The 26,652-nt window shown below is 40.3% G+C and overlaps 1 protein-coding gene across 1 annotated transcript in view; it reads right to left on the bottom strand.

The window, feature by feature from the left end:
* The window catches only part of MYH9 (myosin heavy chain 9), a 69,703-nt gene that overhangs the window by 25,802 nt on the left and 17,249 nt on the right, over positions 1–26,652 (bottom strand). The window contains exons 3-11 of the mRNA XM_056507967.1: positions 23,123–23,279; positions 13,098–13,125; positions 12,269–12,362; positions 7,263–7,355; positions 6,510–6,573; positions 5,872–5,970; positions 4,860–5,003; positions 1,845–1,940; positions 633–751 (exon numbers count right to left, since the gene is read on the bottom strand). Coding sequence (XP_056363942.1) covers positions 633–751; positions 1,845–1,940; positions 4,860–5,003; positions 5,872–5,970; positions 6,510–6,573; positions 7,263–7,355; positions 12,269–12,362; positions 13,098–13,125; positions 23,123–23,279 — 894 coding nt within the window. The remainder of the gene's footprint in view (positions 1–632; positions 752–1,844; positions 1,941–4,859; positions 5,004–5,871; positions 5,971–6,509; positions 6,574–7,262; positions 7,356–12,268; positions 12,363–13,097; positions 13,126–23,122; positions 23,280–26,652) is intronic.

The raw sequence follows: 26,652 nt of genomic DNA on the forward strand, positions 1-26,652 counted from the left end.
AAAGAGACAGGCAGCATGGAAAGGCAACCTGTGACTCTTTCCAGATTTCAGTCTCTTGCCAATCCCTTCCAGGTTACAGGGCCATGCTCCTTTATTCAGAGGATAATGCTGTGTTCATAAACAAGCCAGGCAATGAGGAAGCACAGGGGTTTACTCCATTCAAGCAGGCCAGGAGTTCCAAGGTCAGGTTTTATTTACAACACAACCAGTCAAGAGTGTTAAAAATTTCCAATCAATTTCAAGGGTGAGCAGCAACTTCTTATATCTTTGTAGCTGACCTACTCAAAACCTGCGCTTTCTGTATTCACCAACTTGAAAATGTCATCCTTACATATTGCATTGAAACTACTAACTCCCCAAGGACAGCCAGTCACCAAAATTAGGAGACTTATATTCTCTTACTTTTTTGTTTTTCAGATAAGCCAAAAGTGCTAAGGGACAGGGTGAATTCTATCTTTATAGAGATTACATGAGCAAGCCATATATTACGATAAAATGTTCAAGTGTGCTTGCCATGCATTGCAATCATAAAGCTTGTTAGTAAACACTACAGAAACCTCTGATACATTCATTAGCTGTGCAGCAGTAAGATTAGAGACCAAAGTACTCAATCATTTTTTGAGAATGCCTACCTGCTCTTTGGTCTGAGCTTTCTGGACATAATCTCGTCCAACTTTGATGCGAGGAGTCAGGATACCTCTAGTGAAATCTGTCACGTTGATACCCAAAAGGTGAGACACCTTCTGGGCAGCTAAAGATGGTAAGAGGAAACAAAAAGATTCATATTATTCTGTTTTCCTCACAGAAAGCAAGAGAAAAAGAAAATAATTCCACCAAGTGACTTCAGAAAAGTCACAAAACAGCTTACAAAAAACATTCAATGAAGAACAGGTTGCTGAAATAAAATACCTTCCTAACAAAAAAAAAACCCCAAAATAACAAACTCCAAAAAAACCCTCTTGCAACCCATACTACAGTTTACTGAGTGTCTCCAGAAGTCACTACAGTACATTTGAAGTAATAGCTTCATACTACTAAATTATAACACAGAAGCTTTAGAAAGCTCATTGTCTGTAATCAATTCAAAAATACATCAGATAATGGATTTCTTAATCAAGCTAATTGTTCTATCTTCATCTACTGATTAGTCTTTGACACAATGCTGTATTTCAGATTCAAGATCCAAAACCCAGTTTACTCTCCTCCTTAAAAGTACATTTAGAGCATATTTTAAATAATAACAGCCAAAACCACTCCACTTAGTGATAAATTAGCAACACTTGCACTTCTGCAGTATATCTACAACGAAGGTCTAAGAGTTAAGTCTTCCAAAAAATAGTCTTCTACCATGTGAAACATGACACTATTTACATTCAACAATGGGCAGTGCAATTAAAATATGTACACATTTTTATACCCACCATAAAACTACCCACCACCTTACTCTTACAGTTACCAGACTACCTACAAAGGCAGCAGAAAACATTCCTTAAAACCTGATAATATAGGCTTGAAGGAGCAATTACTGCAGCTCGTTTAAAGCACACACTCCACATATTCCAGTAGAGTAATCCTTTTCATCTGTTCATCACGTGCACTTCCTGCCTAGCCCTGACACAAGCACAGTGCCACATTCCTGCCCATGGGTGGCTGCAAACACACGCCTGGCAGAACACTGTGTATTTGTATGCAGCACGCCAGCTCCTCTGACAAATAATTCACCCTGTGGAAAAAACAGGGCTCCAGCATTCCATACATACTGCAATACATTCTCCCACTTGCAATAACTTCCTGTAGGCTTTTTTGCTGCACTTTTCTTTGGTGTGTGGGAGGAGAGTGGTTACCTGTATTGTCTGGCATAGAGGCTTGGTCTGTATTACGCTCCTTTTTGAAGACTATGTTGCCAAGTTGAAGAACTCCTGAGATAACCTTCAGCAGACCTTTTAAAATAGTAATAATAACAACAGCTTAATTCAGACATCGCCAAAAGCCTTGATATGACCCAGTTATCTTTGCTAACATGATTAAGAGGCCCATCTCAGCATCCCAAAAAATCTGAAATTTAGGAAAAAGCACTACAGGTTACTCCTCTAAATGACTCCCATTCATTGCCTTGTCCTTCCTACGCAAGACTACACAGCCTAGACATTTACCTATTCTCAACATCTCTACAGACAGTGAGAGAGAGGACTGAGGGTAAAGTGCCACCTACAATTATCTGCATTTTTTAATAAAACACTTTTTCTCTGCTTGAGAGTCAAAACTCATGCAATGAATTCAATACTCAATTTTCCTCAACAGTTACTGCTGAACAAAGGAAAGAGACAGTTAAGAGTACACCCCAATTACAATTTTGTTTCTTTAAGCCTGTAACACTTTCAGTTCCCTGACCAAGACGAGCAGGCCTTACAGACATGTAGGGAAGGCAGCAGGATGTGGGCGAAAGTGTCTGTACCGTAACTATTACTAATTATGTGCTGAAGCACCCCACCCCATTGCTGACGATATATTCATACTCTTCAAATGATGCATATCATAAAAAGCCAAACCATCAGATGCCAAGACAGCAAAGATGGTGTCAATTCAATTTTCACCACGTATCAGTCAAAGCTCATTGCATAATAGCTTCCAGTTGCCTTGAGCAAAGTAAACTGCCAGTCACTTGAAGGGGATCTTGTAACAAAGGTATTTTTTGTCCCCCAGTATCTACTTGTTTTTGCTGACTTTGGCTGGGGTAGAACTAACCTTCTTCAGAGTAGCTATTATGGGGTTGTGTTCTTGGTTTGTGCTGAAAGTGTTGATAACTCAGGGATGTTTTTAGGCACTGCTGAGCAGTGCTTACACAGAGTCAAGATCTTTTCTGCCTCACCCCACCAGTGAGGAGGCTGGGGGTGCACAAGAAGATGGGAAAGGATAGAGCCAGGATAGCTGACCCCAACTGACCCAAGGGATATTCTATAGCACATGGCATCATGCTCAGCATATAAAGCTGAGAGAAGAAGGAAGGGGAGGATGCTGGGAGTGATGTTTGTCTTCCCAAGTCAGTGTGACGGAGCCCTGCTTTCCAGGGGATGGCTGAACACCTGCCTGCCCCGGGAAGTGGTGAGCGAATTCTTCATCTTGCTTTGCTTCATGTGCAGCTTTTGCTATACCTGTTAAACTGTCTTTATCTTGATCCATGAGTTTTCTCACTTTTAGTATCTCAGCTCTCTCTCCCATCCTACTGGGCAGGAGAGAGCAGCCATGTAGGGCTTAGTTGTCAACTGGAGTTAAACCACAACACTATCACAAAAAGATTTGTTTTAAGAAAACATTCTTTTCACAAGAGAGTGAGCAAAGGTTCCATATATGCTATATTAGGAGTAACAGAACAGAAATATGTATTTGTGATTGTCCCACTCCGCTCTGCACTGGTGCAGAGCCTCACCTCAAGTCCTGGGTGTAGTTTTGGGTGCCACAATATCAGAAAGATATAAAGCTACTAGGGAGTGTCCAAAGGATGGCTATGAAGACAATGATGGGTCAAGAGAAAGCCACAGGAGGAGCGACTGAGGTTACTTGGTTGTTCAGTCTGGAGAAGAGGAGACTGAGGGGGGGATATAACAGCAGCCTACAGCTTCCTCACAAGGGCAAGTGGAGAGCCAGTCACCATCTCTCTGGTGACCAATGACAGGATCCAAGCGAACAGCATAAAGCTGTGTCAGGGGAGGGTTAGGCTGGATCTTGGGAAAAGGGCATTGGAACAGGCTCCTCAGCAAGTGTAAAATATTAAAGCTATTTTTGCTGTAGTGCCTGGAACCAGTAACTCATCTACATGACAGCAAAGGCACCCTAGAGCATACAATAAAAACTACTCAAAAAACTGAGCATAGCAGGACACCCTGACAATGAATTACACTACCATTTCTTTTATTTGGTTTAGGCAAATTTCTCTTCACTTCCATACAGAAGTTTCAGTCTCAGATGATTCAGGATATCAAGAAATGTATTAAACTGTCGATAACAGCACAGATTTTAACAGCTGGACTGTAAAGAGCAGAAGGCACAGGTAAATAAATGTTCCCTACAGCCACAAGAGCTGCAGTCTCCAGCAGAAGAGATGGTGACCTCAAACCACAACTGATGCTTGCTTACTTCAGTGCAGAGAGTAGCAGTCCTAGCTTTAGAAGACCATATATATTTTGAAAGTGAGACACTGCAGAACACTGATTGCCAATCAGTGGAGCAGATCATGAATGAGAGAGCAGAGAGCTCTGGTGAATATGTATCACCGCGCTTTGTGCTGGCTGCAAGCAATTCTATTTTCACTGTCATGCTACTGAGCTCCCAGAATCAGACAATATTAATTTCTGATCAGCAGTTCAGTGTTAAGCTGGAAAGAAAGGCACTATGACCAGCCCATTCTCAAAGGGCTAATCCAGCAGTGGTTGGATCAGGTACTTTAGAGCCACTGCTAAGGGATGGGGGGGAGCACACAAGCCATGCACTGCATAAGAGAATGAGGGGATTCTTGTATCTTGGATGTGTTTTTCATATGTTGGGTATACAAACCTCAGACTAGGAACAAAAACAGTAAGCAATAGCATGCTTTCATTAGCTGCTTGTTCTAAAGTTAACTGCATAACCTGGAACTGTGCTGGTAGATCCTGAGGTGGGTCACTCCACGGCCACTAAATTTTTTTACTTGCATACTATTCACTCAGGGCAGGGGGAGCAGGAATGGACACAAGCAAAACAAAACCAACAAAATCCCTACACAAAAAGCTAACAAATAAATCCAAAACAGAAAAAAGTACATCAGAACAAAAAAAGCCTCGAGACATGGCCTGTTCCCTCTTTTATTCCTTGCATATTCATACCTATCTGCTCTTCATCTGGGATGCCCATGATCTTCATGGCCTCCATGGTCTCCTGAAACATGTCTTTGTCTTGCTGACCCGGGATGGTAACATGCCCATTGGAAAGGAAGCGGTATTTGTTGTAAGGCTCCAGTAGCAGATCATCTTAGGAAAGAATTGAGAAAGAAGTTGCTATGGATTTTTTTTTTTTTTTCAAACAGACAACAAGCTACCACCAATATCAAATTTCTGACTTGTATTCACTACCAGCTCCTGGATGAATCTAGGATTAAACCCAGTTTTACTTCAGGCTGAACATTTAATGCGTTTTAGATAAATACAAGAGTTTTTCTGTGTTATTTCTTGCTACTCCTTCCTCTGACTACTCCACCAAAGCACTCATCATTAGGTCCTAAATCTGTAAAAAGCAGGGATTAACTTGAAGGTACATTTGCCTTTAATTTCAGACACCTCATTTATTTCAACTCATATAAAAATTAATATATTAAGTCTTGAAACAGTAGCAGGTATGAGAAAGTCCTCTCCTTGTGTCATTCCTGCAGATCCATTTGCAGCTCTTGCACAACACAGACCCAGATTACCAGGCTGAGGTATTAGAACAAGGTGTGCTGGGATCCCAGACTGCTAGAGCTGCTTAGAGGCTTGCAGATTCACTCCACTCAGTTGCACAGTGAGTGCATCACAGCAGGACCATTCCTGCACCAGAAAGGTTTACATCATGCAAGACTAGACTAAACATGGGACAGTGATTTAGATAAGGAAGGGCGTAGAGTCATTGCTGGCAGGGAGACAAGTGCAGGAAGGAACCAGAGAAGCAAGTTTTCAGGAACTGAGAAGTGCAAGGGGCGGGCAGATGGATGTATGAGTGCATGAAAGAAGTGAAGGAGAACTGACCATATCCAAAAGGCAGAGAAGAAGTAATGGTGAAGGAACAGGTTCTTGCCCACAAGCGCTCTGAGCCCTCTGTTGTTATAGTTCTGTGATTCTCTCATCACAACACAACCATACTTACTCTTCAAATGCTCCCCTGCTCCAGAGAGCAGGTAGTAAAAGATGTGGAAGGTTCTCTCGTCTTTGGCCTGGCGAATTGCACGTGACTTCTCCAGCAGATCTTCGGAAAGTCAAGGCACATGACAGTTCCTAGTCTGGTAGAAGAAAAAACTACCTGATGTTCCCCTCATACCAACTGACAAGGGTATAGACTTAGTAATCATTATCAGTCAACAACCCATTGAGCTTCTGGTCTCAGTTCTGACAGGCTCTGAATGGCAACTATGGTAAGAGAGACTTAACGCTGGTAAGAAAACTTAACCATGGTAAGAAAAAAAAATAGTGGTCATCAATCCCTACCTGCCTTGGACAGAAGTAAGAATGACTTAGGAAATTCCACACCTATTCATACTGCTGCAGTTTATGCTTGCATTTCAATCTTTAATCTTAAAATTCTTTCTTTCATTCAAAAAAGATCTGCACCATGATCGCAAAAGTTACTATTGAGAAAACAGGAGACTATAACAGTGATCTTGACAAGCAGAAATTTAGAGTGCTTTAGACTGCTTTCTCAACCTAAGCCAGCTGTGAAGAGACTGCTAGGTACCACTCCTGACACCTTTGGAGCCTTGAACCTCGCAAGGGTTACAGAAAGGATACAGGTCTCGATGTTGGCTCCAACAATGTAGCCGTTGACATCAAAGTTGATTCTGATAAATTTGCCCTAAGAGGAAGACAATAGCATTTAAATTAGTATTCTTTGTGTTTGGTAACAACAGTAAACAACAGAGGTAAATCTTCTCTTTTTAATCCAGGAAAGGAAACTCCAAACAGGTCAGGCAGGTTTAGGCAAAGTATAAGGTCAGCCAATAGGCAAAGCCTCCTGATCACAACAGCAACTGAACAAAAAAAGACACCAAGCACCTCCAGACACTTCTGTCATTGTAACAGCCTTCAATTCACACTCACTATGTTTCAACCTAGACTTCCCACAAACAGGATCCCTTCAATTTCGTGTTACACTACCTTGACTGTTCCACCTCTTTTAGTGTTAGCTTCCATTTTCATTTTGCTCCAGCTCCCCCACCTGCCTCTCAGATGCTGTCCATTGCTCTCCAGAGCAAGCAAAATAAGGACGAGTATTTGCTCTCTTGGATAAAACTGACTGTAATGATTACAACAAAAATCAGCATAGATTATCCTGGCATAGGGTCTGGTTTATTCATCCTAGAGACCTAAATGATCTATTCTGGATAATTCAATGAATGAAATCAATTTCCCAGATTAATTTAAAGGAAGTCACTCAGTTACTCTATCCCTGACAGCAACTCACCCAAAAGCAGAACACTCTGGAAAGTGTAAAATACATTTTGATGCACTTTTTCAATACATTCATGACATAATAATACTCACAAATCTTGAGGAGTTGTCATTCTTTACTGTCTTGGCATTTCCAAAGGCCTCCAGGATGGGATTAGCCTGGAGCAACTGTCTCTCCAGTTCTCCCTACAGAGAAATCCAAAATTAATAAAGTAGATAGAGGTTCACTGCATTAACCTTGGGTCAAACCAGCGCTGCAGTTTCAATTCACACTAGTTTGGCATCTGTTGCAGAGAAGCCATATTAAACTTCAGGAGATGATCACTTAAACCTTCAAAGGAGACTCATTAGTTACCTGGGTTAAACAGAAACATTCATAAATAAACCTTATTCCCTTCCTCCCAGTGTGTCTTTCTGTCAGCAAGAAACCCTTCAAAGTCCCTTGGCTGCAACATCCCGCAGACTTCCCAGGGACAAAGTGAAAACCATACCACCATCCAAGACAGGCCCTCATCCCAAAAATGGACTGCCACAGAGACTGCAAGAATGAGGTAAATCCTATATTGCTACTTAAAGCCAGCTCTGAACACTGCTACCAGTAGGTTAAGAAGTTAGTCTGGAAAGGTCTAATGTTTTATAAAAACCAAACACAAAAAGCTTGCACTTTTAATTTTAAGAGTCTACATCTTACAAAGTACAAACAAGCAAAAATCTCCTTTGTAAGGAGGAACACACAAAAAAGAGAATTAGTGGTATCCCACAAACTGCATGATTGCTCACTTCTGCTGCCATATTCACACACTCCTCCCCTCAAGGAACAAAAAATGCTGGAATTGTAGAAAAAGAAATTGAGAACTTTTATCTCTGCCCAGTAACAGACCATTGCAGCATATACACCTTTCCCTGCAGACTCTACATGTATCCCTAGCTCTTTTGAAAAATTACTTGTCCTCTGTGCTAAAAGCATGGCGTTCTCTATATTTCAAGATCAACTAAAAAGCTTCTGGAGACACAAAATTACAGTTTAGATTAATGTTTCTCTTTTTAGCAGTTCTCAGTAAGTACTCAAGACTGCCTGCGCATAACAAATGGAAATGAAGTTTGATTTGAGAGAACTGGAATTTATGGGGAAACTATTTAAGGTTACTTCTAAAGGAAAATTGTTCCCATTTGTTCTCAAAGACAGATTAGTTCTTAGTGTCTCTAAAAATACAGGCAACAAAAAAAGAGAAAGATATATAAGAAACTATACAATGAACTACAAGTCTTTATTTTTAATTCCACGATCACTTCATGCTTGCAAAGTGCAATGCCAGGCAAGACCCCTAGGCCTGGTGGAACTGCACATACATAGAAGGGGCAGCTGCTGCAAACACTGTTATCCTTCCTTCATTCACTGCCAAGTATTTGTAACAAGGGGCATCATCTATCCCACAACAGACCCAGCATCCAGCATTGCAAGGAAAAAGACTTTGAAGCTAGGGTTCAGTCCTTGAAACTGTGTGGTAGTCACATTTCCCCTTCTATTCTGCCACATGTACTGAATTTGGAATGCTCTTCCCTCACACCATTCCTCTTCCTCATCCTGCAGTGAAGTCCCAGGCCTCTGTTTCTGACTGCAATTTTTTACTATTCAGGTGAGACATGACAGCAACACAACACTTAAACCCAACTATGGAGCAAGGAGGGAAGAGAAATCAGGCTTTGACATCAAATCTATTTTAATTATTTGGCTAAAAATAAAACTGAGGCCATACTTAGCTACACAAAGACCGGAAGTTTATGCAAATCTACATATAATAGACTCTACTGTTACTTAGTACCTCAGGAAAAAGTGTCATTAGTTTCCCACAGGTGTTGGTAAATTGTAGTTTAGAGGTGATTGGGTCTCTCCAAACACCAAGGTACCAATGTGCATAGAAAATGCCAGCTCAGCCTCACAAAAATATGAAGCTCTGGGGAAAGGAAAATGCTCAAGAGTTGGTCAAATCACCAAGCTCTCCTAATTTGCTTCGAAAATCCAAGTTTTCAGCATACCACAGTAACAGCACATAACACTAAAAGTCTGCAATTACTGCACCTGTTCCTCACTGCATGCTGTCTTTGTTTAAAAGGCAATTCCATTATGTTTAAAATTTTTAATAAGATTTTGGATGGAGCTTGCTGGGGATTTTTTACCTTAAATTTTGATAGCCACTATTCACTGATGGGAGATACTTCATTATTTTTACACAATTGGTAATTTTGCAAAGCAAAACCATTACAAGGCAGAGCTGTCCACCACAAGCTCTCTCAAAATCCTAAGGTTCCTATCATTAGGATGCTGCCAATTTCTTGGCACCTCTAATTGCCATTCCTTGACCTGAAACAAATTTGTTTAACACTTGGCATGCATTTGAAGTATGTGCAATATTCCTCATGAAAACAGAAGTAGAAAAAGCTACTGGGTCTGTTAGCCTGTGGCTGCCAGTTCCCAACACTCTTCAGTATGCTCTCTTTCAAATGCACTGAACTTACAATACCAATTTAAAGCAACTAAAATCCTTGACATCGACCTTGTACTCAATTTATTTGCATCTCATACACTTATTGGGATGTTTTCTAAGCAAGATAGCAGTTCTTCCAGCTATTTATTCTTCAGAAAGCATGGAGAAAGGCATCCAGAAATCACATCCACCTTTAACAGCATGCAATTAAAAAAATATGGGGGAGGGTGTTTGGGTTGTTTGTTTGGTTTGCTGGAGTTTGTTGTTTTGTTTTTTACACTTCAGGGATTTGCTTTTGTATTCTTCTCTGCAGTCATGTGAGAGATTATCAAATAACTAAATCCCAACACCAGTGGCTGGACGGGGAAGGAGAAAGATCATCTCTAACAGAAATTTTGTTACAAATATTTAAGTATTAGCTACCATTACCCACGAATTTCCGATTAGCTGCAAACACTCACATCTTGGAAAATCATTACATGATTTAAGAAGACACTAGAGAAGCTAAGATTAAACATGGGAAAACATTGATTTCAACTTCCATAAATAGAAGTTTCAAGAAATGAAAAAAATGTTTCTATAATTAGATTCAGTACACCCCCCAAAAAGAGCCTTAATGTGCTTAGAAGTCACACCATGCAGCTAGAAGCTAATTTAGCTGAATGTACTAATGCACTGGGAATGGTGGAATGTACCACTACCTGCAAAACAAGTGAGCTAAAGAATATATTTTATAAAACTGATTTTGCCCTGATACTTGGATAAACACTGGTTTACATCCAAAAGTTCATGGTAAAGAAAGTACCACTACTTTCTATAACATTCTTCGTTAAGTTCTGTGACTAAAGACAAAAATCTTCCACGACCAGTATACCTGAGATCCTAAAAAAATTAAACTTACTCATCTTCATAAATCCTTATATTCTGATTCCAAGTTTGCTCTGTAAAGAAGTGTTGCATGAGCACTCACTGCTGATTAACAAAGGCTTCAGCTCTAAATGCCCTCTGGTAAGGTCAGTTTAGTCACAAAATGTGGGCAGCAGGACCTCTTGAAAAAAAAAATAAATCAAAACTTAGGAAAAAAACTAAATATCAAGCTTGGGCAAATCACCAATCAGTCCAACTTAGGACTGTTTTATTCTCCTAAGCAGATTGCCTGTCCTGCTTTAGTGGTTCAACTTTTACTCACAGACAAGCAGTGGAAGAATACTTAACTAAACCCCATGATTCTATTTTCCACACTTAAAAAAAAAAAAGAAAAAAAGAAGAATGTTTCTAAATACAGCTACTGACAGACCATGGAAAAAGCCTTCATATGTCTGAAATTTTGGCACATAGAACATTGGTTTTTTTTTCCTTTGGTAGAATTCCAGAAGTTAGTTACTACTATGTACATGCACACACACAGTGTGCCTGCATGCAAAAATGCTTCCTTATTTATACACTCTACATGTATTAGCCTGCACATTAAGCTACTATAGGAAAACTCTTATGTAGAGATGCAGTGGACAGACCTGGCAGTTGGCTTTCATTAATGAACATTCCAAAGTGTTCAGATCTGGCTAACAAGCCCACAGGCCTAAAACAACCTTGCTAAACACTTAACTACATCAATCTTACTAGGAACACCACACATACTATATGTTTAAGATTCTAGGAAAGCCTTGTCCAGTCCTATTGTCCTGGAGGAATGCTTCTAAAATGGGAAAATCCTGCAAGAAAAACCTTAAAGGCAAACTAATATTGAGCACAGAGCACAAGTATTCTTGATATCACTAGTCTCCAACTGAACACCCTTACAAAAAGATTACTGTGCACCACACAAAAAAAAATAAATTGTGAATTGTCTATGGATTTGCTTTAGCTGCAGAAAGTGATATTGGTGTGGAGTGAAAAGCTGCTCAAAAAAAATCACACAATGGGACAGAAAATGCATTCCTGGTGCAGAACGTGCAGTAAACGTGCAGCTCACCTACGAGGATACAACTGAAGAGTTCGGCAATAGTCCATCGGGGGAGAGGGAGGGGAAAAAAATATAAGTGAGACATCTTTAAAGTCCTCCCACCATCATCACCACCCTCCTCTCATGTGCTGCTAACACTTGGCTGTTTTCCCCCCTTTTAATGTCCTCCTACAATTTCTAAGTCTTCAGCTGATGTCCACTAGCCTATCACTGTATTCTCCAGTTTTGAGATGGTACATGTAATGGCCAGACCTGATCTATACTAGTACAGAAGAAAGGAGACAACTCCTCCACAGAAGGATCGGTTTTAAACTGTCTAGACTGGTTGTAAGCTGTACATCCACATGAAAAGATCAGTACAGGTGATGCATCTATAGCAGCTCTTGTCCATGAATCCAAGGGCTTGTGGATGAGTTTATGCCCACTGCAGATCCACCGAATTCAAAGGAGTAAGGACTTGGAGCAGTGTTCCCTGACTTGAAATTTTTGACAGACTTATTGTTTCATAGTTCACTGACCTCCTCAATCTCCTGACAGATGTTAACATCTAAGCTTCTACTGAACAGTATGTCTTTTACCAACATCAGCCAGTATATACTTAGTGTCCAAAGTCAGCAGAGCGATAGAGCATCACTAAACCTAGGTCTTACCTGGTCTTTTTTGGACTTGTGCGAAGAAGCAACATGAGCCAGATACTGAATGACCTTCTTGGTGTTCTCTGTTTTACCAGCTCCTGATTCTCCTCTGTAAAGAAAAGCTGCAAGTTATCCACAAACAAAATGCAAGGGGACATTATCATATTTCTAATCCCAAAAGCGCTACCGACATCCTTAACTACATTCTGGCCATTGCAGCACCTCCATTAAAACCAAGGAAAAAAAAGTTGGGCTGCAGCTGGACTGCAATATGGAAAGCAATAAAGAACTATGCTTTCTAGTCACTTGGATACAAAGACTGTCAAGTAGCTGAGGAATAGCTTGGAGGCTGCTGTAGAGGCTGGGGTGAAAGGTAATGAAGTAAATCTTTCAAATGGAAGTCTCCTGACTGCACAAGAAACATACCAATTCCTTAAGCATGGCTGAGAACCCATCAATTTTACTGTGTCTAGAAGACAAACTGCTGCATCAAGAGTATCTATTATTCACTCTATCAGCCTCATCAGTATGCATGTACTTAAACATAACAGCTGTATCAAATCTCAAGGATCACTCCAAGCCTTTCCACTGACAAAGCTGCATTTCTTTAGTAGTTTGAGTAAAGAGGCTGTTTCAAAGCTTCCCTTCCTCCATTTATTACAAAAATTATTTTGCAGTAGGAATTATATATTGGAGGAACTGTAGTGAAACTTTGCTTCACTCTCCATTATTACCTGATTCTGTAAGTCCACTACCAGCACCTAAAATTAAGACAGTCCTTCCACCAAGAAAGCAAAAACACAAACTTTGACATGCAGACAAACTGACAATTGGAGATACTCACGTGCAAAGGATGGACTGATCCTCTCGATCTAGAAAACAATTTTAAAAGAGTAGTCAGAGTAGAATTCTAAAAGTAAATTTCTCTGACACAACAAAATCAACCCCAAAGACACCAGGAACTAGTAAACACTGACAAGTACCTTCAGAAACACAGCCAAGTAACCCCTTCTCTAGCAAGACACCCACCTCCTACCGTATGCCAAAGTATAATGGCACCACAGCAATTTAGTTTTCTTCATCCAGAAAAAATATTATTTGCATTACAATTTTTTTTACAAACACTACAAACACTACTGAATGTTTCTTTACCACACAGCTACAGTGCTATGTGCATCTACTTGTTCTTCAGCCCCTATTACAGTGGGCCCATACTGATTTACGAAAGTTATCAGTAGAGCAGTGAAAATGGAAGAGGTAGGGATAAGGCGGGACAGCAACTGTTACAAATCCCCAAGTGCCAAAGATTTGCATCAGAGGCTTTCAGACCAAAACGAACACTGGAGACTCAGTGACAAAATACTTGTTACTTTCTGTGCAGCCTGGACCCAAAAACCAAAATACTGAGCAACAGCCTACATCCTATACTGCTGATTGCTTGTGGCAACATTCCCTAGTGCATTAACACAGCAGTTGGTAACAACAGAAACCTTTTCTTTTCCATGCTGATATACCAGCAAACATACTAATGCCTGTGTTCACTTCCCAGCTGTGGAGATCTTTCCAGCTACAGAACTTAATTCACTCAGCCCATTCACCACTATCTTTTCCCACATCTTTAACCTCCTCTCAGCATTCACCTGTGATTCCACTTCATTATGCACAGTCCTGACCAGTCCTTCCACCATGCCTTCATCCCACAGCTCCCACACACACTCCACCAATTCTGCCCTGTTTCAGTTTCATCCCTGCCCTCTACCTTGTGCCCACCTACCCCCATTCCTTCACACCACCAGGAATGAGTTGGGAGCATTAGGAACACTGTGCCTACACCAGAACAGCTCAGTAGCTTGTAGCCATCACACGGATGGTGAAACATGGAACGGGTGGGCACAAAAGCCATTGGTGCACTTAGAACACAGCGTGCTACCAAACTCAAAATTCCCATTAGGCTGGGGAGTTCTCTGGTTTGATGTTAAGTGTTTGTTTTTAAATCAAGACCAGAGGACTCCCAGATTACTCAGTCTGAGAAGCTCAGTAACGTAGCAGCAGTCAGATTTCAGACAGGCATTGACACTTTCCTTTTTCTACTCATTGCATTGGACTAGCATCTACTCTCTGAAGAGGGAGAAAGCAAGCCTCAAACATTAGAGTATGCAATTCACTGGATCTCTCCAATACATTTTTTCAGTAATTGGTGACATCCAACAGTATGTTTATGTGACTGTCTCCACATTTTAGCTATTGGTCCTTTCTATTTCTTTTCCTCATAGCTTAGAGAAACCAAGTACACCCAGTATTCTAACCACCAGACAGTCCCTAGATTATATAATTAAGTCACCATTCAGGTTGTTTTGTGCAAGATAAAGAGATTGAGCTGTAATTAGGAAAGGCTTTCTAGTCTGATAGATTTCAAGTACCTGAAACCTCTTTCTATACCCTCAAACACTGCTGCTGCGAGTGCATTTTGCATTTCAGCACTAATGTCACGAACGCACATTCATCAAGAAAAATCTCCAGTACACCCAGTCTAAAATGAGAGGAGTGTATCTAGCCTTTCCACATATTTTTGTGGAATAAGGAAAGCTGGCAAACCTAACAGGTTTGAGATTCCATCTTAAAATATTCTGAAGCCAATAATGGAAGCATTAGGTCCACATGCTACATATACACAAATCCTGCTCTTTAGCATCTTTACTGGAAACTGATTGTATGTAGATGAGCACAAAAAATGAGAGGAAAATAATCTGCTTTTTTCCTGTTAAAACCCAGAGTATCGCCTGTCATTACCCTGCTATACTATTCTCAGAAAGAGCTGATCAGTCCCAAGCCTAAAAGAATGCAAGTAGAAAAATCAGTCGGTTTCTTTCAAGGCAAATCTTAAGCCTTCCAAACTAGACACTGCAGCTTTACTTAAATTGCATATTCATTTTCTCAACTGCTGAATTTATTCACTGCCTTTGAGATATACACTCCTTTTGCTGAAGGCCAGGCCAAGAATAGATGTTAGCCAGCTCCAAAGGCCTCACACATTTAAGGTTCCCAGTGGGTCAAGGGCTCAGCAAGCACATGCCAGCCCTCTGCATGACTGGGCACTTTGAGGGTGGATCAGGGGAATAACTAATGACTCATTTATGGATTGCCTAAGGAAATGTATTCTTCAGTAGTACAACACCTGAATACAATTCTGCACCACAAAACAGCTAAGGACAAGACTGCCTCTGAATAACATCTGACTTTCAAAAGCTTGAATAAAAACAAACAGTTCACTTGTCCAGAAAAGAATATGCTTGCATTCAGGTACTATACAGAATCTTTTAAGAAGTGAATGTGAGAGAAAGAAAGAAAAAAATTAAAAAGATAACTCTAAATAAGGTGCTCCTTATTGCTAGTAACCAGCTGTGATCTTGGAATTACGAGCTGGGGCTCCTCAAATAGGCAGTGGAGCCCTAGGCACTTGAATAGCACCCGCCTTCCCATCTCCATCCTAGAGATGATCCAGCAAAAAAATATCAGTAAGCAGTAAACTGACTGCCCAACAGACAAAGAGATGATCAACATCAGATAGTAATACCAAGCAGCTCTTTGGCACTGAACACTTCTTGATCATGCCAAGTTCTCATACTTGATTGAGAAGTTCTTTCCAGCCTTGTTCCAGTAAGGCAACATAACCACAGCACCCCGGATCGACCCTAAGGAGTCCCAAAGGGGCAAGCACAGGACTTTTCCCCACCTTAACAAAGAGCAAGGTATTGAAAGGTGGTCAGGCAGGAAAAGTCACAGACAGTGTTCAAACCCCTCTGGCACAAAGCCTTCCTCCCCCAATATACTTTCCTGGTGGCCCACTGCAGCTGCCTTAGTCACCTCTGCTTTAAGTCAGCAGGAACGTACCTGCGAGTGCAGGCAAGTCTCCGGGAGCACGCACACACTGCCATAAAAGGCAACATTCCTGTTTGCAATCCGGGGGAAATTCTTTCCCAGGACTGCAAAGCAGCAGTCATTGGGATAGCTGGAATTCTTCTAATTGTGTATAGACAGACAACTCAAATAATGTGTTGAGCAACAGGAAACTGGAGCCGAGCAAAGGGGCAAAGAGCTAACACACATAAAGCATAACTCTTAGATACTCTTCAAATTAAGAACAGTTTTAAATGCCAATATTCGTTCTCCATATGATACTGACTTGTACCATCATGAATCAGAATTCAGTTGTCCAGGCAAGAGGCTACCTCCACCCCATTTTTTTTCTTTCAAAGGATCATTCAACACGGGCGTTCTGCACTACTTCAGTCAGCACTTGCCTTTACTTCATTGTCAGTTGTGCAAGCAACCTACTCAGCAAAAGAGAATGTGCTGGGTACCATAAACTCAGTTGCTTATAATAACACAATCAAGAAACGCCTGATTAAAAGAAATCTGCACCTGCTTTTCAATCCTAAACAGAGTCACTTATTAAAAACAATCCAGAATAACAACTCATTAGTTAATTATAGCAACAGTTCAGCTGACAAGGAAAGCTTTTTATCTAGGCTCTTCTTCAGCTCTCATCACCATAGTATTCAAGTGATCACAAGATACAGCAGCCTCAAACATCAGGAAATTCAGGAAGTAAAATATCCTTCAAATTTAAACTATCCAGCAGTATGGTATAATAAGATCAGTAGATTAATTTTACCATATAAAAATCCCCATAATACATAACTTATTATTGACTTTCTTTAGTCCAAGAATAAAAGACTGCATTTTAGACTGCTGATTGCTTCAGCACACATTAATAATTAAATTAAACCAAAATTTGTTTTCACAAAAGAGGCATCTTTGTACATAGAAAGTACTCAACCAAATATACTACTGCAAAACAACAAATGTGAATGAATGCTGAGCTGCTGTGGTCAAATACGTTGGCATAATTGATAAATTAATACAGCTCCAAAGTCTTGAATTTTGTTTTTAAATGTCTTGGGACGGGAGAAGAAAAAGGTTAGGAAGCTAGAAGAGAATGTGCAATTTAAGCACCACATCTCAGTTACAGAACATCCTAGCAGGCCTTTATCACCCACTTCCTCTGCATGAGTGACTCCCGTTTCAAGCCTGTTCATCTCCATAAAAGGAGAAGTAATATAGCATTCACACAACGGTGACATCACCTCTGCAGCTAAGAGGAAGTGGAGCTGAAAGGCAAAGGCTTGGCTTGCAGTCCCCTGCCTATAGCTGACTCATTAAGGCTGAAAGCTCACCCATAGCTCATGGTACCACCCACTCCTAACCACAGCGTCTGGCAGGCTGGAGCAGCCCAGCCCTCTACATTCCCGTTATTACTGCACTGCTGCCCAGCACTGCTCAATGCCTGCAGCCCAGCCTGGGCTGGCCAGCCAAGCTACAGGGCTGGCCTAAAGCAAGAGTTACTCGTAAATGCATCTAAGTGCTTCAACCACACAGCAGTTTCAGCTCCTTACTGCCTCCTCAAACTTCTTTCAACATCAACATAATTTTACATCCCATGTCCTTTCCTCAGGGCTCTTAACACAGGAGGGGCCCCAGGGACCTGGCACGCTGTGCTACACAGAACAACCCCACTGGCATCAGACCTAATCAAGCACGTTCACTGTGGTGCTTTAACCTACATGCTGGCTTGAATGGGATCAAAAACACTCCAGGGGAACACCAGAACAGAGCTTGAGAACCTGTTTTTGCACTGGCATTTAAAGAACTTATTATAGAGAAGTTTCAAAATGCTAACAACTACCATCGAGAACAAAAAGAAAGAGAAAAGAGAAATCAAATTAGAGAAACATAGCATATCCAAGACAGCTCTCAGCAACAGAGCTTCAAGATGCTTAAAAAAAAAAAAAAAAAAAGAAAAAAAAAATCACTTGATTTGGCAGGAATACTGCAGTGCCAAGATTCAGCTCTGCATTAGCTGAACAGCCACAAGGAGAAACCTAAGTTTCATTTTTCAAAATGAAATATATCCTGTGGGGTCAAATGCAAATATTTATTCCCCAAGACATTTTTGGACTAGAGCCTGTATCTCTCCCCTTCTCTAGCACTCCTTAACTGAACCTGGAGATAGCAGAAAACAAGTTGTAAGCTGTAATATTAAGTTATGCAAATGTTTATGAAGTTCTGACAGAAAAGAAAAACTAGTATGCAGCCTGCAAAAAGCTTAGGCAGCTCATGGTACTAAAACAGTGAACTGCAGGGAGACTGACAGCAGAGGCTGACCCATTACATAAACGACTGCCAAAGAACTCCTGCTCTGGTTTACAGGAATGAAGCAAAAAGGGTGTGGTAACTACTAAAAAACAAGTGGGCAACCGGACTCTTTTTTAGCTCCCTGTTCTATGAAAACCGCATCTCAAGACACAGATTTTTAGAGCTGCATTTAGAAATCTCAAGTAATTCAAAGCATGTAAAACCTTTCTTAAGGAAATTAGAAACAATGTACATATTTTCTTGCCTTTTGCATTAAAACAAGTGTTCTCCCTAACCAGAATCCAAATTTTTGGACAAATCTGGAAAACACACTTGTGAAACCATATATTCTTTTGGGTTTTAGTGGAAATAGAACTTGACCTTTACATGCAACTTGAAATGTGCCTCTGAGGAGGTCTCAATTGAGAAGCTGACAGAATATTATATAGAAAACAAAGATACACTTTGGGGTAGTGCATTATACAGTGCAGCACAGCTGCCCAATACTAAGAAGCAAGCTGAGAAATGACTTGGCAACAAGCAAGTTCAAACAGAAGTGTTCTGCTAGCTAGGTAACTTAGAGAAATATGCAAACATTTAAGAATTACAAACAAAACACTTGAAGGTCTATATTTTACAGAAGCAGATCTAGAGGACTGTCTTTTGTGAAAACCACAAGTGGACCCAAGGTGTATGTGAGGATCTACAAATCAAGTGATTTGTCTTACAACACCTAACACTGTCTTTCCTCCCTTAATGTAACAAGGTCATAAAAATATCATGAAGTTACTAGTCTTCAGAATTTTTTCTTTTGAACACCAAACCCAGAGACTACTTAACACCCAAGTGAACACCAGCAGTCCTGGCTGCACAGGTTCCTTTGCAGACTAATCCATCAAGGTCAAGGAGGGTTTAATCATTGCTCAATGATTTTCAGAGTTTTGTTAGGTGAAACATTAGGAGCCCTCCAATAATGTAGAGAAAAGTGGATTAAAAAAAAGATGGAATACATTCATTAGTTTTGTGCTGTCTGTTTTCTCTCCTACCTATCTTAGTTGAACAGGTCTAAGCTTTGTGGACCAGAATAACCATACTGACCTAACCTACTGCAGAAGTTTCAGATCCTTTTCAGGGCATTAAAACAGATGCTCCAGATACCAATGAAATGTCTATCTTCTACCACTATCTGACACAGAAAATTCTCTATGTGTGTTCTAAATAGACAAACAAGTGCTGTTTAACAGCTTTAAAATGTGTTTTTCTAAAGACCCTAGAGGCTGTGAATTGAGGTAAAGAATGTACCTCTTCAGTATACATCTGCTGCATTAGAATAATGATTTGTTTGCTCAAGACACCACTCCACTTGCAGGCACTGTGTTTCAATCATTAGTACCAGAAGAATAATTCTTCTGAAAGCAGATCTGAGGCCTCTGGCATCCAGGTTACCCAGGGAACAGAAACATTAAGATAAATGGTTGTTTTCTCTAAAAGCAAAAATGTTACACTTTTTTGAGAGTTTTGTTCTTGAAGCACAGGAAGCCTCTCCAGGTAACACGTAGCAAAATAATGTTATCATGTCATTTCTGAGAGTCACAGTCTTGGGTCTGAAAAACAGGGAACAAAACCCCAATAACAATAAACAACCCACTCTAAATACTTCCTTCACCACTTTATTTCTTCAAGAAAGTACTTCTGGTGAAAATTAACAAAAAGTAATATAATCTCTTGGAATATCCTAAGTGCCCTGACACTTCTGTCAACAGAGTAACCAGAAGATACAAAAAGAAGACCAAGCTCACCCACAGTGCATCAGCACAGTTGCCTGAAAAGGGTTAAATAGTTTGTGGATTAGCAGAGGTTGGAACAAAATTCTCATCTTCCTCTCCCTTCCTGATGAACCATCCCTTTGAAAGGCCTGCTTATTCGAATACCATAAATTGTAAAAAAACCAACCAAAAAAAAAAACTGAGTCCAAATCAATTAACACGCAAAGCTTTTCCACACTGTCAGCTTAAGAGATAACTATACCCTGTGCTGACAGAAGTCAGAGTCAATCCAGCTTGCTATCCTTCTCCAGGCCATGAAGGATTCCCAGTCTTCAGGGCTCTGAAAGTAACCTAGGGAAGGCAGCCTAATCCTAAATGCCTCTGGCTCATGTGGAGCACCCGACCCTTTCATCTTCTATTCTCTGTACGGATTCCTGCCATACCACTGGCTGCTGCACCAAACCTCCCCCACCGCTGAGCAAAACCCAGAAAGTGGAATAGGAATGTTGCTTTCCATTCCCCTCGAGGCTAGCCAGGACTAGAGACACTGCAACAACCTACTATTCACCCTCACTCCCAGTAGCAGGCATTGGAATGCTACTGCTAACCTTTGAAACAAGGAAATAAGGCAATAAATAACCATAAAACAATCTCTAGAGGTCTTGTAGCACACACAGGTACTTGTGAAACCACACAAAAAAAAAAAAATCTTTCTAAACCTAGTTAAACAGATCAAGGCAGGCTAGTTCAAAAGCTAACTGGGAAAGATACTCCTATCAATAAGCATTCCAAAAAGTCAGCAACAAGGTATCCTAAACTAGGCAAAGAAGAGCTGGGGTAAGCCTCTAGACTGTCAATAGTGCTACAAATACAGCATAGCTAGAATTGTTCTGGGAAAGGTAAACACTCCAGCAGACCTCATAGCAACTTTCCCATGCTTGGAAAAGAGAGGCAGGGCTGTTGTATGGTTTTGTACAACAAAGCAAGGCAAGTCTGGGATTTCCGAGTTGTAGACATCATCCAAGTGGTGGTCTGATAGACATCACCTCTTTTCATCAGGAAAGGAAATACCCACATAGATTAATCACTACCTCTGAACCACCATCAGACCAAGGAAGGTCACCTGTCCCCTGATGCAGAACTGCAGCTGTTTGGTTATCTTGTGTCACATACCGATACACCTGGCAGGGATGAAGGACAAGATGCAGCCACATGCACCTGGGAAAAGGACTTTTTCCGTCTCCTCACAGCACAGCCAAAGAAACTGTTTCTGATTCTATGTAGACAAGATTTCTTTCTAGGGAACAGTAACTTTGGCACAGTTAAGCCAATAGTTTGTTTAGCAAAAATACAAATTAGTCTTGAGCTAACAAGAAGTGAGCAATGAAGAGAAGGAAGTAATAAAAGAAGCAGAAGTGTAATGAGGTTTATGGACAACATTATGCCATGTATAATATAGGTGGAGTATCTGTTCTTGACCATCATGGCAGATACAGTCTCTCTCTAAGAGAAGGGAGATCCTTTAGAGGTCCAGGTTCACAGGTTTTTATCTTCTGGATACAGCATTCATTTCAGAGTTACACACCAGCAGTATGGCTGTACTTCTTCAAGACCTGCCACACCTTCAGCAAATTGCCACCAACACCCTGCCACCAGTCCACTTCAGCATGTCTGTGTGCTCAACCCCCCTCCATCCCAGGCTTTTATAAATACAGATTAACTGGTCCATCACATTAGCTCAGCCCTTTGCTCTGCATGGCACTACACTTTAGGAACCTTTATCAGCTTTCTCCATACCAAGTTTGTTGGAAGCCACTAACACAGGTCAGTGGATAAAGATTTTATTTCTTTCCACTCTGGGAACCTATATCAATATAGCCTTCCTATGCTTGGAGGTGCAAGTGGTAGTAAGGGCAGGTGAAAAGCAGAACTCAAACTGAGACTAATGAGAATGTTAAAGCATGATTTTATTATATCTGGACTTTGTTCAAAAATGTGAGGCAAGTGGCAAGATCTAGGAGAAGCAAACACCTTAATCACTTCTAGGCATCAAAAAATAAAGGAGTAGTAACATTCATACAGGCATGCCAAATCAAATTGTCCATTACACCCTCCTAATAAAACTCATGTACAAACAGGAAGAAAAGCACACAATACCTCCTCACCTGAACCTCTCCAAGCATCTCACACCCCACCACTGACTCTGTGGAAAACCTCCTCTCAGAACCAGGGATATGTGGAGGACATTCACAGTTCCATATTTAGAAGTCCTCAAGGGATAAACAGGTAGCAGATAATATCCACAATTCTCTGATTTTCAGTTGTATAATATGGACTGAAATAGGTCTTTCCACTTGCTTTCTTTTATCCCATGAAAAGGCAAAGATACTTAATATTCCTGAGACTGAGTTCTATTAACAAAGTAAGAATATAACCAAACAAGTAAAGTTACCACTAACCATCACAGTTTAAAATATAGGTTATACTGAGCTTGTTCCCCCCAACCAGATTGTGCAACTGGATTTTAAGCTGGCTTTTGTTAAAAGCCTCTATCAAACAATACACATACCTGCCCACCTACAGCTATCTCAATTCACAGTTTCATCACTGAGATGGAAAATTTGCTACCTCAGTTCTCCCTGTTTGCTTCTCTGAACCCCATGCATTCACACCAGCCTGTTCTTTATGTCAAGTTTAGGTCTCACCAGACTTTTTGTAAGGTTCTTCAATCCACTAGAGCAGGAGAAAACTATTCACCTGAACACAAAAGCTGGTACCAAGTAGTGTACCAAGTGGTACCAAGGACAATAATACCTTTTGACAGCAGTGAGTTGTTGTTCTCCTACAGTGTTTTGACTGCAACCTTGATTTGTGATTTCAACAAGTCATTATCTCAGTCAGCACTCACCTTGCATCATACTCCTGTAGGCTGTGTCTGTGATGGCATAGATATGAGGGGGCATTTCATGTCTCTTTTTGCCTTTGTACATCTCCACTATTTCTTCTGAGTATATGGGCAGGTTCTTGTAAGGATTGATTACCACGCAGAACAGGCCTGAGTAGGTCTGGAAAGAAAACACCCCAGCAAATAGAGACAAATTTAAAATGTTGCATACTTGCATATTTTAACAGTACATTACTTGGAAAAACAAACAAACCAAACAGCACTTTTCTAAGCATTACTTCCAATAATGCCATGTGGGATGCTTCCCACCAAGCAATATTAGAATCTGAGGAACAGCTAAAGTTCTATCACCTTGACCAGTACTCAACTTTTCCACGTGTGCACTGATCATCAACTGACCCATTAGTCAGATATCATTGATCTGTTCCTCAGCCAATTAACAGTCCACTAGGACTGGCTCTGCCCCCTTCCTAAGCTCCTATATTCAAAGTCAAGAGCCATTTCATTACATAATATAGGTGCTTAGCTCCAAAATGCACACATTTTCTGTTCTGCCTCATGCTTGATATGGATTTAGCTAGTAAATGATCACTCAACAAAATAATATCTCAAGACAAAATAGTTACTAAAAGAAAAATAAGACCAGTGGACTCCTGAGAGGTTTTGAAGACCACTGAACTATGCCTGAGGCAGTGCTATCCTGTTCTGAATGGGAAGCTGGATTAGATGGCTTCCTGAAGACCTTCAAACCTGAACACTTTCGTGATTTATAATGTAGAGAGTATGACTAGCACTAGATTCAAATTGTAAGGTCAGCAATATATAGTATGTTCAGTATGTATGTTTAGAATGCTCAGTACTGTTCTGAACCAGTCAAAATAGAACACAACTATAAAGTAGTCCATGCTAAAAGAATCAGCAATATATATGCCAAAGTTTAATTCCTCTCAAATGGTTAATTCATTATCTATAACAGCAAACTTCAATTTCCCAATTGGTTTCCACTGGCTTAAATTGCATGTTTCTAATGGAATACAACTGTCAAAATACTTCAAGTGAAAATATTATGCTGCTTTAAAAAAAACCCAAAAAAACACAAACCCAAACTTAGAGATCTGAGTTCCTTAAAAAAAAAAAAAAAAAAAAAGAAAAAAAGCCCAACAAATATTTTACTTGCAAAGGGGAATAAGAAGAGCAGACGCTTCTTAGATACCTTGTAGATATTCTAAGAATAGCATTCCAAGCCCTGCTCCTGGAGCTTAGAGCTATCCTAGTTCCCTGTCAACTTTAGAAGCAGCTGTTTGGAGATGAGCAGCTCTCTACAGTAACAGCAGTGCTACCAGAAGACAGGACATTTGGCACTTTTTATTTCTATTGCCAAGATCTCTTCTACTGTTTGCTCAATGAAGAATGAGTGCTATGGAGTGGTAAAGAGTTCTCCACAAGGAGCACAGAGAGTACTTAATCAGATTTAGCTCTTTAGCTAGATAAAGGTAAGGATTAGACTTCAGTGATCAGAAGGGTGAAAATAGCATCCACTACACAGTTTGTGGTCTTATATCCAAACTTTCTACATGCTGGCTTAACACTAAGTAACAAGTCCACTCTTATATGCAGCAGATTCAGACAGATGTCCTCCAGGAAGCAAATTTCATAGATATTTAAGGTTTCTTTTCCACATTTCAGTATAAACAATCAAGATATGTTTCCAGACCTACTCTCTTTTTTCCCCACTCATTTCTTTAAAATATTTGAGGAATATTTGAATGGCTTAGAGAAAATGCTAAATGTCTTTCCAAAGTGGAAAACTATGAAAGTTGGCTAAAAACCTTTTGGCAGAGTACTTCTAAAGTTCCAGGAAGCTAAGCTTCCATGAGAAATTTTAGTCAGGTTAGGATTCAGGTAGCACTTGAAGGGAACAGTCTAAGGAGTTTACAGCAACTAAGCCAGCAATGTCAGCTCCTTTTCCTTTGGAGCTTTAGATCTCCATCAAGTCTAACACACTTGCACTGCACAGAATAAAAGCAGAAAGTCTGGGTGCTGCTTTCCTGACCTTTGACTACACTAGTGGAAGACACAGTAGGACAAAGAGACAGAAATGAGTCAATGCAAGAGAAGCATGTTCACAGAGCACACAAGTCTACAATGAACAGAGTTTTCTTAGTTGTGTATGTGTGACTCTTCATAGCTGCGACTGCTGATAAATTAGAATGGTTGCTTTTCAAACAAATTAAGTGCATGATTAAAGCAACCCTATGAATGACAGCAGCAATTTAGAAAAGGGAACACATTAATTTTTCTTAGAGTGAACTTAAGCTATGAAGCAAATATGCAAAAAGAAGCCACCACCTTCCTCCAGCATTCTGCTTGCCAGGAGAAATACCTAAGGGAAGTTTCCATGCAGTAGAATGACCTCAGCTGTGTGAAGGGATATTTTTGTCTCATAAAGAGGGGCAACTAATTATGGCTGGGATAAGCATCTGAGTAAGACCACCATGTCACAACTGCTGGTCAAGCCCACTGACACTTTAATATAGGAAACAAGTTGAGTTATATTAATAAGCAGAAGCTGCCAGCCCTACCACAGAGAAGACAAGAGTTATCTTAATCTTATTGAAGTACAAATAAAGACTTATATGCATAAATCCCTGAATTGAACCCAAGGTTCCAACTGAAAGGCTCATCTATTATAAGCACAGCTGGCTTGGAAATCTGTGCTTTGTCTCAGACATTACTATCTCAAAATAGAATTCTGGCATTACCTTTCACTAACTATTTCAAGTGACACACACGCCAAACTGGAACTAGTTTTATTTTTCTAACTGCTAAACTAGTTCTGAAGAGTTGAAAGGACCATCTGCAGCATGGTACAAAGCTGACAGCATCAGAAAATTTATTTTCCAGTAACAGTTAACTTCAATAAAATAACTGGAACATGGAAGACTGAGTTTTGAGTTTCACACTGAATTCAAACCGAGCAGTTCAGGTGAGCAAAAAATCATTCACAAAAGCTGAAAATGATCTTTTGATAAAGTACTCCAAATAGGAAGGGTTAAAATGAAAGCCAGTCTATTAGCAAGTCACCTCAGTGCAGAACCAATCCACACATGGAAACAGCAAATTGGTGTTTGGAGTCAAGCTCTTAGTTCTTGAATTGCTTGACACTCCTCACTCAAAATTTGCCTGCACCAGCAATATGATTTCCCCCCTTCATAATACAGAATGGAAAGACGGAAAAATAAAAATAGAAAAAATAAAAAGGAAAAAGGAAGGTAATCTATAAAAACACACAGCCCTGCTGCCAAATAAGAAGGAAAGGAGAACAGAACTAAACTGTGCTTGTGATCTTTGCAGAGATATTTATGCTGGAGATGAATTGCGTGTACTCCCTTTCTTCAAGCGGATTAATGATCAACTAAGAGCCACTCCAATAAAAGTATTTTAAGCCCTCCCATTTATCTCCTGACTTGCTGAGAACTGCTGACAGGTGAGATCAGTCCATTTCACAAGTGCACAGGAACATAGTTTTGGCA

The sequence above is a fragment of the Oenanthe melanoleuca genome, chromosome 1A (assembly GCF_029582105.1).
Source record: "Oenanthe melanoleuca isolate GR-GAL-2019-014 chromosome 1A, OMel1.0, whole genome shotgun sequence".
Lineage (NCBI taxonomy): Eukaryota > Metazoa > Chordata > Aves > Passeriformes > Muscicapidae > Oenanthe > Oenanthe melanoleuca.